Source organism: Mirounga angustirostris, unplaced genomic scaffold, assembly GCF_029215605.1.
Source record: "Mirounga angustirostris isolate CCGP_5_RB_7025 unplaced genomic scaffold, mMirAng1.0.hap1 SCAF_7, whole genome shotgun sequence".
Lineage (NCBI taxonomy): Eukaryota > Metazoa > Chordata > Mammalia > Carnivora > Phocidae > Mirounga > Mirounga angustirostris.
The window spans coordinates 47,980,796-47,999,180 of record NW_026991715.1 but is presented as its reverse complement, the minus strand read 5'-3'; the positions used below and the strand labels follow the sequence as shown (position 1 = coordinate 47,999,180).

General features: G+C 38.9%; 1 protein-coding gene across 9 annotated transcripts in view; it reads right to left on the bottom strand.

Annotated features, from left to right (window-relative positions):
- Nucleotides 1–7,783: 7,783 nt before the first annotated feature.
- IPO11 (importin 11) overlaps nucleotides 7,784–18,385 on the bottom strand; it is a 208,025-nt gene continuing 197,423 nt past the window's right edge. For 3 of the 9 annotated variants that reach the window (XM_064596159.1, XM_064596160.1, XM_064596164.1), the window contains one exon: nucleotides 7,784–9,205. In XM_064596159.1, coding sequence (XP_064452229.1) covers nucleotides 9,041–9,205 — 165 coding nt within the window. In that variant the 3' untranslated portion in view covers nucleotides 7,784–9,040. The other 6 variants (XR_010413081.1, XR_010413079.1, XR_010413082.1 and 3 more) reach the window with 5 other exon arrangements.

Below are 18,385 nucleotides of genomic sequence, written 5' to 3'. Positions count from 1 at the left end.
ATTTATTTGACAGAGACAGAAAGAGAGCTCAAGTAGGCGGAGTGGCAGGCAGAGGGAGAAGCAGACTCCCTGCTGAGCAGCCTCCCCACGTGGGGCTTGATCCAGGACCCTGGGATCACGACCTGAGCTGAAGGCAGATGCTTAACTGACTGAGCCACCCAGGCCCCTTATCTCAGTTCCTATTACCCAATACAGTATGTCCAGCTTTCAGTAAAAAATTACAAGGCATGTTAAAAAGCAAACAAAACACACAGATCAAGTTCTGTGATCAAAAATAAATTAGAGAAGATTTCAATCGAGTATCAAAATGAGACTCATATATGACACAGAATTATCAGATAGGGAACTTAAAGTGACTATCATTAATATGTCGAGGGCACTAAAGGAACAACTAGACAAAAAACAGATGGGTAAAGTAAGCAGAGCAATGGAAATTCTAAGAAAGAATCAAAAGTAAATGCTAGAAATTAAAAACACTGAACAGATATAAAACAAAAAAGATACCCAGGCATATCATGTTCAACCTGCAAAAAACCAAAGACAAAGAGAAATTATCTTGAAAGAAGTCAGAGAAGGGGAGGGAAAACCATTTTATCTATAGAGGAATCCCTATAGAGAAGGGAATAAGGATAAGAATAACAGTGGGCTTCAAGCTCTATTACAAAGCTGTCGTCATCAAGACAGCATGGTACTGACACAAAAACAGATACATAGATCAATGGAACAGAATAGAGAACCCAGAAATGGACCCTCAACTCCATGGTCAACTAATCTTTGACAAAACAGGAAAGAATATCCAATGGAAAAAAGACAGTCTCTTCAACAAATTGTGTTGGGAAAATTGGACAGCCACATGCACAAGAATGAAACTGGACCATTTCCTTACACGACACACAAAAATAGACTCAAAATAGATGAAAGACCTAAATGTAAGACAGGAATCCATCAAAATCCTCGAGGAGAACACAAGCAGCAACCGCTTTGACCTCGGCCTCAGCAACTTCTTGTTAGAAATGTCTCCAAAGGCAAGGGAAGCAAGGGCAAAAATGAACTATTGGGACTTCATCAAGATAAAAAGCTTTTGCACAGCAAAGGAACCAGTCAACAAAACCAAAAGACAACTGACAGAAAGGGAGAAGGTATTTGCAAATGACATATCAGATAAAGGGCTAGTATCCAAGATCTATAAAGAACTTACCAAACTCAACACCCAACGAGCAAATAATCCAATCAAGAAATGGGCAGAAGACATGAACAGACATTTCTCCAAAGAAGACATACAAATGGCCAACAGACATATGATAAAATGCTCAACATCACTTGGCATCAGGGAAATACAAATCAAAACCACAATGAGACACCACCTCACACCAGTCAGAATGGCTAAAATTAACAAGTCAGGAAACGACAGATGTTGGTGAGGATGCGGAGAAAGGGGAACCCTCCTACACTGTTGGTGGGAATGCAAGCTGGTGCAGCCACTCTGGAAAACAGTATGGAGGTTCCTCAAAAAGTTGAAAATAGAGCTACCCTATGATCCAGTAGTTGCACCACTAGAGATTTACCCCAAAGATACAGATGTAGTGAAACGAAGGGGCACCTGCACACCAATGTTAAAGCAGCAATGTCCACAATTAGCCCAACTATGGAAAGAGCCCAGATGTCCATCGACAGATGAATGGATAAAGATGTGGTGTGTATACACACACACACACACACACACACACACACACACACACACACACTGGAATACTACTCAGTCATTAAAAAATAAGAAATCTTGCCATTTGCAATGACATGGATGAAACTAGAGGGTATTATGCTAAGCGAAATAAGTTAATCAAAGACAATTATCATATGATCTCACTCATATGTGGAATTTAAGAAACAAAACAGAGGATCATAAGGGAAGAGAAGGAAAAATAAAACGAGATCAAATCAGAGAGGGAGACAAACCATAGGAGACTCTTAATCATAGGAAACAAATTGAGGGTTGCTGGAGTGGGGGAGTGGGGGGATGGGGTGACTGGGTGATGGACATTAAAGAGAGCATGTGATGTAATGAGCACTGGGTATTATATAAGACTGATGAATCACTGACCTCTACCTCTGAAACTAATAATACATTATGTTAATTAAATTTAAATAAATTTTAAAAATTTTTAAAGATTTTTTAAAAAAAAAGTAACAGTGGGCTTCTCTTCAGGAACCATGGAAGCAAGAAGACAATGAAGTGAAGCATTTAAAGCATTGAAAGAAAAAACCCTCCAACTTAGAATTCTATATGCAGCAAGACATTCTTCAAAATTTGGGGTACTTTCTCAGACAAGCAAAAACTGAAGGAATTTATCGCCTGAAGATCTATCCTGCAAAACAAAAAATGTTAAAAGGAATATTATATAGGTCACAAATTTGGATCTACATGAAGAAAGGATGGGGATTGGAGCAGAAACAAATGAAGGTAAAATCAAATCTTTGAGTTTTTAAATTAATTGATCGATAAGGTAACAACGTACTAGTGATTATAGAATATGGATGAGACAAGTGTAGCAACATCAGAAGGGATGGGGGTAGGAATTGGGAATACTCTGCTATAAGGTATCTACACTACACGCACTATGTATGAAGAATAGTGTTATTTGAAGGTAGATTAAATATGTACAGTGTAAACATAGGCAACCACTAACTTTCAAATACATATGTATTATTGAGGAACCCAAGGCAGTATGCCTCACCTTCTGGGCCCATTTCTTCATGTGAAATAGTAAGGTTAAGGCAGTCATTTCTTATTCCCTTCCTGCTCTAAATTCTGATAAAAAGAAAAAAAAATGAATCAAAATAAATAGGCAACCTTCCTTTAACTCTATCTACAAGGAGGGATATCTGCAAGGAGGAGCTTTTGTAAGGTATAAACAGCCCATTAAAATGATCAATTCCCTAATCTATGACTTCATTAAGTTTGGGCTTTCCTCTTTCCATACTGTGAGTTTGCTTTTAGCAAGCTTATCTACCAAGTATAATAAAAAAATGACACAGGTGTTAGAATTACTAGAACCATCAGACAGGGAACTTAAAATATTGCTCACCTGGCTCCCCATTTCTCAGTGCATCGTGCTAAGTAAAGAACATGCCAGGCTGAAAGGGAAAAGGCCATTTCACGGTATTGATCTCATTGCCAGAGACAGAACAAGATATGTGCCTTTCAATCCAAAAAGGAAATAAACCAAGCTGCCTTCCTTCCCTAGATAGAGCTCATAGTGATTATCTCCAGATCTGTCCATAGACTTTCCTTCCCTGGCTGGCTGTCGGTACACTTCTGAGGTCGGTGTACATGGTGACAAGCTACAACTTCCTTGTCAAGCAAAAAGTTTTGCTCTTCTAGATCACTGCTTAAATTGCAGTTCATTAAAAAAGGAAAAAGAAAAAAAAAGTCACTCTGGGGCTAGCCTAGAGAGCACTGGGAAAATGACCTGCCCCTTCTGAAATGAGATACTGATCTTGCTTCAGGCTAAAGCTACTGAGAGGGGCACCTGGGTGGCTCAGTCGGTTAAGCGTCTGCCTTTGGCTCAGGTCATGATCCCAGGGTCCTGGGATCGAGTCCCGCATGGGGTTCTCTCCTCTGCGGAGAGCCTGTTTCTCCCTCTCCCACTCCCCCTGCTCTTCTCTCTCTCTCTCTGTTAAATAAAATCTTAAAAAAATTAAAAAAAAGGTACTGATAAATATTGAAAAGCTCACTTGAAGGTCTACTCCCAGTCTCATCTCCAGCCTTTCATGCTCTAACCCGAGCAATAAAAATTCCCAACTGGCAGTCTTCTAGTCACAAGGCCAATTTCCAAATTTAAAACCATGTGCCCAGTACGAGACAGATATAAGTGTGCTAAGCCTCACTGGACTCATACCTGTTCTGGGAGTTACTTCCATTCCATTTTTGCCCTACTGGGCAATTAAAGTGGCATGAAAATCAATACTTCATTTGGAAGGAAGAAAGGGCTGGATGACCAGACCTCAATACATTCCTTCCCGGATTAGACAGTTCTTCAAAGCACACTTGACTAAATAAATTCCAGTGGTCCAAATGAGTCAGATGCCGGCATTAGCTGGAACAAGGAGCAAATCTTGCTTGTTAAAATCTTTGGCTAATTGGAGACTCTACTTGTTAGAGTGAGAAAGAATTCAAGAGAAAATGTGGTCAATGCCTCTCGGTTTTGAATTTTATCCAAATGCTGCAGGCCACAAGGAGTCCCTCAGGCCAGGAATTCAACTTCCCAGAACTAAAAACGGAGAAATTCATACTAATAGCTATAGCCTTTTCCAGGGTATTAGGGTATTCACATAAGGGCTCTAAAGCTCTACTCAGACAAGAGCAGCAGCTGTGGAAAGTCTAGGCTTCCACGGCTAGATCTTCACAGGACATCAGGTTCTAATTTGGATGTGATTGGGACAGAATGCACTTCTTCTTGAAGAGAAAAGGGTGATTTTAAACTGCTGTTTCAGATGTCGGTCCTATGGAGGTACCAAGATCAAAGCTGCACATTTCAGGAAATGATTATTTTCTTTTCTCTCCCCGTTTTGCCAGCTGATAATGTACTGCTTCTCTTCCTAAACCACATGAAATGAAAACTCTCTAAAGTCTGGCATGTTTCTGCCTTTTAAGTCCAGCCCAAATGTGATAAAGCATTTTAAAGAAAAGATAGATAAAAATAATAAAAGCTATTTTTACCTCTTGGCCAATGGCTTACAAACCCAAATGAGAAACAGAAAGACAGCACCTCCCTTTGTTTCTTCATTTTTAGTGGTGTATGAGTTCAGGTTATACTGGTATTTACCAAGATCTATATACCCCTCAAAAACATGAGGGGGTGGGGGACTGAGGGAAGAAAAAGGAAAAAAAGAGGAAAGAAATGTTGGCTAAGAGGTGTGCCAAGGCAATAATGGATTTTCAGAACTTGAAAAGGTTGATGAAACCCACACCAGGTTCAGTATACCTTTTCCATAGCTCAGCCACAAGACCTCTCTAGGTTAAAATACAATTGCAGAACTTTTTGTGAATGAAAAGGCAAGCTGGTAGCGGTTAAGAGTTCTAGGGTAGGGGCACCTGGTTGGCTCAGTCGTTAAGCGTCTGCCTTCGGCTCCGGTCATGATCCCAGGGTCCTGGGATCCAGCCCTGCATCGGGCTCCCTGCTCGGCGGGAAGCCTGCTTCTCGCTCTCCCACTCCCCCTGCTTGTGTTCCTTCTCTCGCTGTGTCTTTCTGTCAAATAAATAAATAAAATCTTAAAAAAAAAAAAAAAAAGAGTTCTAGGGTAAAAACAAAACAGAACAAAAGAAACACAACCACGACTGGAAATTTCTGGGACTGTTAAGGTTCTCTTTGAAAACTTATCCTTATCAAGGAGAGGCCTGGCTGTCACCACCTTAACCATTACAGTATGACCAGAGAGACAAGCAGACATTGCGGGCCTCCAGACGTGATGCCACGGCAGGTGTACCACGTTACCAATGCAGTCTCATTGCCAACCAATGTTAACCACACCCAACTATGAGCAAATAATCAGAACCCCGGGCCGTAAATGACATTCGACCAGACGACTGTTTGGGATTCTTCAAAAAAGCCAATGACATGTAAAAAGGACTATTCTAGATTTAAAAACTGAACAGCCAAATGCAATGAGTACGCATTCAATGCATTCTGGATCATAAAACTAATGGGCAGCATATAAAAGACATCTTTGGGGTATTGGGGAAAATTGGAGTATGAACTGTTTATATTATTGCGTGAACCTTCTAACGTATTAGTAGATATACAGAGAAATGCCATTCTTAGAGGTATGCTGGACTATGTGGGGGTGGAGTGTCTATAACTTACTTTCATAAGATTCAGCAAAAGTATATATATATTTGTGTGTGTATACGTATGTATGGAGAACGTGTTAAAATTAAACAATTTTGTGAATCCAGATAAAGGGCTGTTGGTCGTTATACTATTCTCTCAATGCTTCTATAGACTAAAATGTTTTTGTAAGTTGAGGGAAGAGTTTTTTTTTTCCATGACATGTATCTCTTGTCTTCCTTTTATCACTTCTCCAACAACTTTTAAGTTTCTGTTCGTGTGGGATCTGTAAGGTTTGTAGAAGTAGAGCAGAAGACCACTACCCTTAATAGGTGAGCTTTATGTTTTAATTTGTGGAACGAGGGATAGTTGTGAGGCTGTTGAGCTCTAACATTTCCAGAACCTCAGTGACGATACCGTAGGTCAGAGTAATTTCAAGTAGCTGAGTCTGAAATCAGAGCGTCCCAGTTCCAGCATAACGCCACTGACCTCTACGTCACTTCGCCAAACTATGCTGTCTCAGGGTAGTTTTTAAATACATACCAAATTATACATTCTCTCTTGTATATGGTCTCCTTCCCCCACATTCCTGTTGCTCCAGAACATACGTTTCCATTAGAACCACTATTTTTTTTTTAAAGATTTTATTTATTTATTTGAGAGAGAGAGAGAATGAGAGACAGAGCACGAGAGGGAAGAGGGCAGAGGGAGAAGCAGACCCCCCGCTGAGCAGGGAGCCCGATGCGGGACTCGATCCAGGGACTCCAGGATCATGACCTGAGCCGAAGGCAGTCTCTTAACCAACTGAGCCACCCAGGCGCCCAGAACCACTATTTTTTAATAGTGTGTTGGCAAGTATGTGTTCCCACTGAATTATAAAATTTCGTAAGGTGTAAGTACCCTGTTCTAATCCCAGAATTTAGCATAGCACCATGGCACAAAACAGGAACTTGAACAATTACAAGTTGAAGAGAGGAGTAGGTAAAATAAAGATCTAAGGTGAAGATTCTCAAGGGAAACAATAAACATGGGTGTATAACATGCAATGATGTGGTTTCTCTAAAATGACTGGTGGGAGACAGATGGACAAGGGACCACTTGTAATAAAAACTTTAAAATGGTTTTTTTTGGCCACATGGGCCTTTGTTAGAGGAATGGAGAAGTCTCTGAAACATAAGATAAAGAGAAAAGAAGCTGTATTTATGGAATAGAAATGATCATTACCTTGTATCGGGAGCCACAGTTCAACCAGAGGCCTGGCTGAGTTAACTCGTTTGTCCAAAACTTAATAATGTTTGCTATAAGGCTGCATTGATGAACAGAATTCCATAAATCAAAATTTGTATTTTATGTCTAATTGAGCACTTAAAATTTCAAGATACATGATTTTTTTCTGAGCTGTGTTAAACACTTCCTACTTAATGTCCCTTACTTAAGTCATGTTACTTAATGTTCCTACTTAAAGCTTATTTTAAACATTTCAGTATAAAAAAATGAACCAAACTCTTTCCCTGAGGTAAGTTTTTTACTGTTTCTGCAACATAGCTATTTCAGTAATATTTGCTATAACACTATAATGAAATCTGTCGGGAACTGGAAAGAGGAGTTATTTTACTATAACTGAAAAACTGGAGCACATTTGAGAATTTCTGGTAACGCTGGGAATAGCGCCCTAAATGAAAATAATTATATCAACAAAAAGAAATTCTTCTTCTTAGATCAGTCTTGAGGACTGAATAAAAACGATAAAGAAATATCACATTAGAGAAACTTTTAAGTCTTTAAATAAAAAGAGGAACTGAAAGAAGAATAACGAGGACTTGCTACATACAGCACCACCTACCAGGGCAGAGCCAACACCCAGAGTAGGAAAGAAAACATCCCTTTCAACCATGGGGCAATTTTTACAAACTCATTTTTCGTGGAGCGGGAAAAATAATCAGACAAATCAAAGGTATCTTTGGAAAATTTAATTTGGACCGTATTTTCTTTCTCTTGCTGAAAACACCAAGTATTTCCATACATTTTGGGTTCCAGAGCTTACAAAGGGGCAGTGGGTTTCCTGCAGTCACATACTGTACCCAACTTTCTATAGAAAGATCATTTTCCAACCCTGCTTTTGAGTATTTCCTTAAAAATGCTTTAAAGGTTCCTTATAATAAATGGCAAGTAAAACAAAGTAAGGCTTTATTTTCTCCTTTTTCCCCTCTTTTGGTACTGCGTGTTGGAGGAATAAGGAAGGAAGACTTGTCACATGAGTGTTGGCACCCTGGGGACTGCTGCTGGGTCCTCCGAGGTGCACCCATTAATACTGCGGGCCCGATGCACCCCTGCGGTGAGGAGCCTGGGATGGGTAAGTGCGGAGCGGCCTGTCACAGCCACGTCATAGCACAGGGGGGTCTGCGGGCTGCCTGGGGCTTCTCGGGGCTCACAGCGCTCCTGGCCTTCAAGAGTAATAAAGGAGCTGGGGCCAAATCACGACCAGAGGTCTCCCACCCGAAGCCGCAGTACCACAGGTTCCCTTCCGCGGGCCTTACGATACGCATTTAAAGACTAAATGTATTACTGAAAATAAAACGAGAAAAAAATCCCTTTACTAATTTTTTGTATCAAATTAGTAAAATGGAAATAAAAGCATTTGATAAAACATATTTTCTAGGTCAGATGAAAGCAACTCCCTTGCAAGATAACCTCAGTAATATATATTTGTCACTATTTATATATTTTTGCCTGGTGCACACATTTCTTCAATCGCATCATCTGAACAGCTTTGTCATCTTTCAAACTTGCGGTTTCATTAGCTTAAAAAAGGGATAAAGCAGCCAAATTAGTATTAATTCTGGTTGCAGAAAGACATCGCAGACATTAACCTTCATCTTCTCAAGTGTTAAGAGCACATGATTAAAAGGTAATCACACGGTTTCCTCTCTCTTAACAGAAAACTAAGCAGCTAGTGTCATCAAATCTATATCTAGTAAACACAGGGCCCCTCTGAAATAGAAAATTAAATTCTTTTGAGGAATAGGTTTGTGATTTTAGTTGTGTGGGAGGTACATTTATTCACTCAATTTTGTAGTAAAAATGCATGGTCTTCATGTCTTTGTAATACACGAGGGATTTCTTCATCGCCTCAGCAGGCTCTCACACACAGACAGCAGGCCGGGTTCCTTGGCTTGTCTCCTCAAGGGGAGGCAGCCACAGGTCATGTGCTCTCAGAAGCCCTGCAAAAACTCTTGTAGCTGGGTGACGATCTCTGTGTCCACCGTCTCCATGAGGGACTGGAAGCCTTGCTCTCCCAGGAGCTCCTGCTGTGCCTTAAGCTTCTCGTAGATAAACTGCTGCAGCGACACCGTGTGCACCGGGTCCTTCAGGGCCAGCTGTGGGACAGAGAGGAGCCACACTGTGTTAAAGAGGCAAAACACGTCCCTCTTCCCTGTGACTACAAGGCTTTGTCATCTCCTCCGCAGCAACACAACTGCTTCTGCCTCCCTTCTTACAAGGGATTCTCAAATAGTCCCACTGTGGAAAAGTTTGCCGGAGATTTCATTCAGTCTGTCCATCCTCAGTTCCCTAGGGCCTCTGAGCCTAAGTTGTCCGATGAGCCCAATTTCTCAACAGCTCAGGGTCCATCCACGTAAAGATTCAGAACCTGGGAGAAAGAACATGCCGCAGAGCATTTAAACACAACTGTCTGGGTTCCTCCTAGGCAGATCAGGTGCTCCTGGGGCAGCTCAGGGAGGCCCTCAGGACGGACAAGAGGAGACACTGCCCTCTCCTGCGCTGCCAAGCTACTGACATTCACATGTATGCTTCCGGTTAAGAGAAAAAGAGAAAGAAAAAGAATCAAGAAAAACAGATTAAAAAAAAAAAAACAACAAACACGTACTCCTCTTCTCCCCCTAGGATATTTGGAAATCCAAAGAAATAAAACGAAAAGGAACCCACCATTCCATTTCCTAATGATAACGATCAAAACAGAAAACACCGTGGCCTCCTGTCTTCTCTGCGCGTGCGCCACATATAGAGACACAATTAGTGCTGCTCTTTGAATTTATACTATCACACAAAAACTCCACTCCAACACATTTGAAGAATTCTGTATCTATTCATGTCATAATTTTTTGTTAGAGGCATGTTGAAATAATCGTGGTATAAATACAATTCTAATATTGCCAAATAATCCCTCACAAGTGCTGTTCTCTACATTTCAGATTATTTCCTTACACCTAGCTCTACTTTAGAAGAATTTACTAAAAGACACAGACAATTTTATGATTCCGGATACATATTATCAAGTTGTTTTTCCTATGGTTAGTACAAATTTAAAAGGTATGAGAGTTTTCAAATGGTGACATTGTTTTTAACACTGGTATTACCATTATTTAAATTCTTTATAATTTTAAGATTTTATTTATTTATTTGACAGAGAGACACAGCGACAGAGGGAACACAAGCAGGGGGAGAGGGAGAGGGAGAGGGAGAAGCAGGCTTCCCGCGGAGCAGGGAGCCCGATGCGGGGCTCGATCCCAGGACCCTGGGATCATGACCGGAGCCGAAGGCAAACGCTTAACGGACTGAGTCACCCAGGCGCCCCCTAAATTCTTTATAATTTAAGAAGTGAAAAATAACACACCCTACTTGAAGCTGTACATTTCTCTCATCATCAATAAAGGTGGACATCTGCAAGGCTTAAGTAAAGAACATGAGCTTGTGTGCCCAATATGGCTGCACAGAAATTCTTTTTCCTTACTGATTTTCAATTTAATTTTAGGTAGATGAAGTGGTTGGATCATATCTGCTGTTTGAGCAACGTAAAGAAATTTTAAAATAATGCCCATAAATGGAAAATAAAACTGAGAGGCAGAGACAAAGATGGCATGAATTTGAAATTAAACCCCTTAGGTGACCAATCCAGAGTTATATGATAAATCCAAGGCAAGGATGAATTCAATCCTCACTGAAAGTGGACAGGAGAGGGAACACTAAGAAGAACTGCAAACACAAAGCCCTGCCTTCACAAGACTGAAGATATCACTGTACAAGATGCACAAAAACTGAGGATGAACTTTTCCAAATATTTGCTCTCTTAAGCAAAACGCAGTAATGTTTAGTATTATTTTAATTAAAGTGAAATAGATCTCTTGCTAAAGGGGATGTGCACTTCGTTGAAATATCATGAATTATCTGTAACTAAAACCATCTGCTACAATATGAGAGAAACAGAACTGAGCTTGAAATTGATGTTCAAACAAGGGACTCCAACTACTGAAATGAGCTTAGCAGAGTGGTTTAAACACTGTTTCAATTTGCTATAAACAACTGCAAACAGTTAATTTATCAAATCTCCACCCTTTAATTTTCAACAGATTAATAAAAAGGAAAAGTATTATAATATTAGTACCCACCAGATATGGCATATCTTCATCAGTCATACAAAGATTAAAAGCATTAGTCTCTTATGGAAGGAAAGCTGTGGAAGGGAGAAGGAAGAAAAAATACATACAGAATCTCCAAATGGACATCTTAAAAAAAATCTTTAAAAAAACAACAAGTTTTTCTTAGCTAAAAATACCACATTAGCAAATACATGTCTCTTTTGGCTTGTGGCAGAAATTCATTAATCATAGCTATTAATACTTTCTTTCGAAGAAATCTGTGAAATAGATTAACTAAATGATTTTCTAGAGAAAAATCCCTGCTACACATCCACTAAAAATCCAGGTATCATTTCTCTGAATGTTGCAGTGCCGTTGCTAGAATTAAAAGACACTGAAGTCGCTAACAGCATTTTCAAAACTATTATTTTTATATAAATAATGCTCACATTACGTAATAAACTCAATTACCTGATTTAATGAAAAAATACAGAACATTTACATGTTCACCGGGTGGTACATTCCTGAGAAAATAATTAGTTTTATAATGTAATAAGCAAATTATAATAGGAAGATAACTGCTGTTGAGAAAACTATACTGCAAAAGTGGATATGAAGTAGACTTCTAATTCCAAAACAACAGAATAAAGTATTTTTCTAATTCTTCCAGCTAAGTACAACTAAAACCCCTGGACATTACATATATAAAACATAGGAAACAAAAAGGTGAAGAGAAGAAAGGCAAAGTGGATAGGGCCCCAGCCCTGAAGGCAAGTCCCAGCACTGAGCGTCCTGGCCTTCTTCTCGCCTCATAGATCACGAATTTGGGGCTAAAGACGCCCACAACCCGGACATGCTAACAAGCACAGATGAAAAAAACTCCCAACAAAAAGTCTGCTCTCTATCCAAAGAATCAGTAAGGGACCGCATAGCAAGACAGAAAACTTTCAGACACTAATTGGTCTATTTCATTCAGCCAAACACCAAGACTAAACTGTGGTTCCATCCTACTCATGCCAGGCTGTTAAAAAGGATCTAACCCACCCATCCCCCAATAGAGTCTGTGGAGATGCTTCGGCAGCCTGGAACCCCCTTCCAATCCCAGGGAGGTATGAGTGGAGGCCTAGTGGGGAACCCTGCCTTCTGCACCCTCCTGGCAGTGACCAAGTGCAACAGGCACTTCTGTCAGAGTGGTGTCAAAAGAAGGTGGCTAAAACAGAAGGTTTAATAAGATTCAGAACCCAGAAATACCAAAAAATATCCAGGTTTTAATAAAAAAAAAATCACTCATCACCAAAAGAAGGTGTCAGGGGCAGGAGGGAAAAGGGTTTACTTATAAAAGGCCAACAGAGGGGTCTTTGGGTGATGGAAATGTTCTGTATCTTGACTCATATTCTGGTCATGATGCTATAGTTTTGCAAGATGTTATGAGTGGGGGGACACGGACAGCAACACATCACAAACCAGAGCGCTCAGTGATCTGCTAACCTCAAACACCAAGAATACACTGGGAGCCATGGCATTAATTTCCTGAAGGTAAATGACCAAAACAGTTTGGTACCTACAGGCCCAAATTGAAACAAATTAATCACCAAAGAATCTTATAAAATCAGAAACTATTTATTCTTCTTTTCCACATATTTCCAACAAGTGTGATTATCTTCGCTCAGGTGCAGGTTTGCTCAGATGTACAAATGTGAAGAGATAAAAACCTTCTACAGAAAAAACAAAGGCAACAGTATTGAGGCTCCGCTGACAGCACAGAAATATTGGGAATAATGGGAAGACAGCCAACTATTCAAAACGGACCCAGACTAGATGTGATGTGTGGTACTGGGGACTGCATCCTGCAACTAAGACCATTAGTGAAAAACTGGTGATATCTAAATAAAGTCTGCGGGTTAGTTAACATAATACACCAGTGTTGGTTTCTCAACTTTGACAAACGTGCCCGGGTAACATAAGATGCTGACATTAGGGAAAACTGGCTGAGTGGCACATGAGGAGGGCTCTGTACTATATCTGCTACTTTCCCGTAAACCTAGAACTGTTCCAAAATAAAAAGGGCATCTCTCTCTATGCCAGTACCAAACTGTTTTAATTACTGCGCCTTTGTGATCAATTCTGAAATCACAAAGTGTGATGCTTCCCAAGCTCTGTTCTTTTTCAAGACTACTTTGGCTACTCAAGGTCTTTCGTGGTTCCTATGAATTTTAGAACTGTGTTTTCTGTATCTGTAAGAAATGCCATTGGAATTTCGACGGGGATTACACTGAATCTGAAGATTGCCTTGGGTAGTATGGACATCTTAATATTAAGTCTTCCAACCCATGAATAAAAGTATCTACTTGCTTGTGTCTTCTTTAATTTCTCTCATCAATATTTTGTAGTTTTCAGTGTACACGTCTTTCACTTCCTTAAATTTATGCTGAAGTCTTTTATTCTTTTTGAATAAAAGTCGTAAGTGGGATTTGTTTTCTTAATGTCCTTTTCAGATTGTTCATTTAGTACGTAAAATACAACTGATTTTTTGTGTATTGACTTTGTATCCTGCAACTTTACTGAATTTGTTTATTAGCTCCAGGAGTTTTTAAAAATAGGTCTTCAGTGTTTTCTATATATAAGATCATGTCATTTGCAAAAAGGGACAATTTTATTTCTACCTTTGCAATTTGCATGCTTTCATTTCTTTTTCTTGCCTAATTGCTCTGACTAGGATTTCAGGTACTATGTAGAATATACAGAACAATTAACAAAAAACAAAGATTAGAAGTAATGCCACACATATATAGTCAAGTGACCTTCAACAAGGGCACCAAAAGTAGACAATGACGAAAGGATAGTCTCTTCAACTAATGGTGTTGGGAAAACTGGATAGCCAAATGAAAAAGAAAGAAATCCTTATCTTTCACCACACACAAAAACCAACTCAAAATGAGTAAGACTTAAACGTAAGGCTCCTAGCAAAAAACAGGGGAAAAGCTTCATGCCATTGGCCTTGGTGAAGATTTCACAGATATGTCAACAAAAGGAAAACTGGCAAGGGAGACTACAATAAACAAATTTTATAAGTTTGGTGCAGGTACAACCTGCCTTAGACACCTCAATTAACTTACACAAACGTTCAATTAGACAACAACTAAGCGGCAAGGCTGGCAAGCTCATTTTTGAAATGAGAAAAAAATGAGGTCTCTAGGCTTTGAGTGACAGCCAAGGTTGATTTTTCTCAAGTTAATGACATCAAGAGAACCAGAATACAGACTTCCAAATTTCTGGTTTTGTTCTCTATTACTTCCATATGCCTAACCCCCACTCTCATCCTCCAAGAAAGTACATGATCATTTAAGAAATATTTCCATTAAAATGGTTAAGATAAAATTAGAAACCTTATAATAGGTTTCTGTTATTAGAAGATAATTACCCAGCAATCCCTGACTCCAGGGCAATGCCAAATAAATTAAGTGCTAATAGCCTAACTCACTTCAAAAGTCCATACACTGGATTTTAATAAGCAAGTAGTTTGGTACTCCTTGACTGTGAAATTATTACTTTAAGACAGAATGGTTCTGGTTGAACTGTTTACCTCTGTTGGTAATTATAGCCTTCTAACATTTGCCTTGACCCATAAGGTTAGTCTTCAAGTCGGTGTAAGATTTTAGCTCCTGTGGTGCCACTTACCAGGATATACATTTCTTGTTCTTTGAGATTGAGTCCTTAAAACTAAAAAATATTCCACTGCATTAAATCAGCAATTTCACCCAGCAGGAATTCACACAGCAGGAATTCACACAGGAATCCTTTATTTTTCTTAGGTTATGTGGCATATCATATCACTGTTCACTTTATAAGCCTCCATATACCCATAATTTTTCAGAAATTATTTTCTATAAAGTTATTTTTGTTGGAATTTTGCTAGACAGAAAAAGTTTCCTACCTTTAAAAATGCAAAAGATTTTTGTAAGAATAGTGATATACTTTCCATGAAACCTGGCAGAATATGTATAACCACACTAGCTATGCAACAGACCAAAAATCTTAAAGGAAAATTTGCCTACAACAATTCATTTAACCATGTAGTCTTCAAAACTTCCTCAGTTTGATCTTTGGTTTAAAATTCCCTTTTTTGATCCCTCATTGTTTCACTATAGGGAACTGTAAATTTCTGAAATATATCTACATCCAAATTTCTAAAATCTGCTGGATGTGAACTCTCCTAACTCAGTGGCTTAACAAAGAGTTCTGAGTCCTGTAGATGCCAACCTGAACCCATCTCATCAATAGGGCCTGGCAATGCAAATTCAGTCACTAATTAAACCCAGTGTGGAACTCAAATTCCAAGGTAGCCAGCAAGATTTTTATCATCACTGTTGTAGCTGTCCACTGAGGAATTTAGACCACAGTTTCCATCTGATGAACTTGTGAGTAAAGGAGCTGTTTTACACTGCTAGGTCTAGAATGACTGGGACCCAGGCTTCATGAGATAAAAATGACAGTGCATATATGTCTCAGTGACAAAAATGCAAATTATAATTTAGGAATTAGCTTATAACCCAGGTTTTCTGATAAAACTGTTTTTCTCTCCATCAGTCCCAGACCATGACTACTTGGGTATTTTTACTCTACTTTCAGTCTTATTCTGGTTATGCCTTTCTAGGTGCTTCATTCAAATCTTTATAAAGTAAGCTTGAGAAAAATGCACAATTTAATCAATGAGCCAAAGTAAGTATTTCAAGCCCAGATCTGAGCAACAGAACATCTGCTTATTTCTTCACATTTGTTTCAGTGTCGTATGTTCTTCATCAGAGTGATTAAATAGCAATCACAATATTGTATCTGCATTTACTAAACTCTAACCACAAGCAAGGCGTGTGCTAAGCACAGGTTAGGCCTTTTACACACATTATTCCATTTAAAACTCACAATAAGGAATCCTGAGGAGGAGAGGAAACCCACAGCATGGAACCAAACATTTCCGCAGAGTGGTTTTCACCCTGAGCAGCACACGGGGCATCATTTGAGGAACATGAAGAACTGCTGATGGCTACGTCTCACTTCTAGAGATTCTGGTGTAACTGGTTTCAGGCACTTGAATTTTTAAAAGCTCACAAGAATCTGATGTATAATTTAAGAGAAAGAGTGCTATAGCAAACTTTGAAAAAAACAGTTTTGAGGACTGAAATTTCAAGTAAACCCAAGAAAATCTCTATAGATATCTTCATATTCATTAAAATAAGTATAGGTAAAGACTCAATAAAACATATGACACTTCAAAATAAAAACTCTTAAACTAGTAATTCTAAGCCCTATAAACTTAATTCCCATATACAACCCCATATTCTACAAACTCTTCAGGGCTTCCTTTCTCCTTTGGTTTCAAAGAGACATTTATGAGGTCCTTTTGCTTTACTGTAGGCAAACTAGGAAGTGGCAATGTCCCTTTTTTTTTTTTAATTGTTTGACTCCTTCACCAACCAAAAGTTTTTTTTTTTTTTTTTTTTTAAAGATTTTATTTATTTATTTGACAGAGAGATAGCGAGAGCAGGAACACAAGCAGGGGGAATGGGAGAGGGAGAAGCAGGCTCCCTGCCGAGCAGGGAGCCCGATGTGGGGCTCGATCCCAGGACGCTGGGATCATGACCTGAGCCGAAGGCAGACACTCAACGACTGAGCCACCCAGGCGCCACCAACCAAAAGTTTGATGCCTTTTTGATTGTAGTTTTTGACTCTAGAATTCCAAAGGATTACCCACATCACAAGGTAAGTAAAATACAAATCTGTAAGGGACCTTTATTTTGCCTGCTTTTCCTAACTGGTTATTGCTAGTAAGTATCAGTAATACACATTGGCATGTTTATCACTTAATTGGTTACCTTGTTAAACTCTCTTCACTTGATTTGTTGATTTTCCTGGACTTTTCTGACTTAAACATTCATTTAAATAACTAATGACTTGTCTCTTTGCCAATACTTATACCCACACTCACTCAAACGCACTCTTACTCTCTTCTCATCACAATGGCTAAAAATTCTACGTGACAGACTATCACCGAAATTTTTTACTCTTCTTCCTAGGTACATAGATAGATCACATCTCCCAGTCAATGGAATGTGAGCAAAAAAGATATGTCATAACCCAGCCTGACTCTTAAACCACTCCTACTCATTCTTTTTCTCCCTATCTTCCAACTAGAAAGAAGCCAAGATGGCAGCATCCTCAATACATCTAGATCATCCCTGAATGACTCTGTGAATTACATAGCCACTCATAATTCTCTCCTTTTTTTGTTTTTCCTGAGTGAAAAAAATATATTGAGATTCCAGGGGTCTGTTTTAGAAGATGACATTCTCTGGCATTTAGATCATTCTCAACAGTGGTATGTTTAAGTTTAGATTCAAATAGCTATTTCAAAAATCACATTAAAGTCATATTCTTCTATTCCTATTTCATTAACAAATTTTGCCAGGAATAAATGCCAAATTTAATGTTGGATTAAATTTGCTAATAGTCACTTACTGTTTTACATCTAAAAAAATTACTATTGTCTTTTTTGTTTTATTCTTTTCCTGAGAGGTGCCAGTTTTCTATGTTCAATCTTTTCCTTAAAATTTGATAGTTCAAAAAGAAATAATAAAAAAGGAATGAAAGAAAAATGGGGAGAGAAAGGACAAAAGGGAGAGAGAGAGGGAAGACAAGCTGCTGCTAAAAGGATACCACTAGTAAAATTAAATGCATTAAACTACATTTCTTTTTAAATTAATAGTACATTCCAGTAAAACCACTTATGAAATGAACAAATAAAAAACATCACTAAGGGAGGGTTTTTTTAGTTTGTTTTTTAGAAAAATGGGGAGACAACCTAAAACATTTCTTCCATGGTTATAAGTCTATCTCTACCTGATCCTAAGTTGTTTTTTATTTTTCATTTTTTGGTAATTATATTTTATGAAAAAATTGTCTATTCTGACAAGATTTTCCATTGACTAGCCAGGACTTGCATGTATAATCCCTGAAGTTAGAGGTGTCCCTATACCTAGGTATTTTATATTTATGCTCAACCCCGCCACACACCCCCCTTGATGTGGCCCACCAAAGTAGGGCTTAGGAAGGTCACGTGAGCAATGGAGTTTTTGCTCAGGTCTATTTTCCAGCAGGCCCTGTGGGTTGCCCATCCTCTGGTAATTT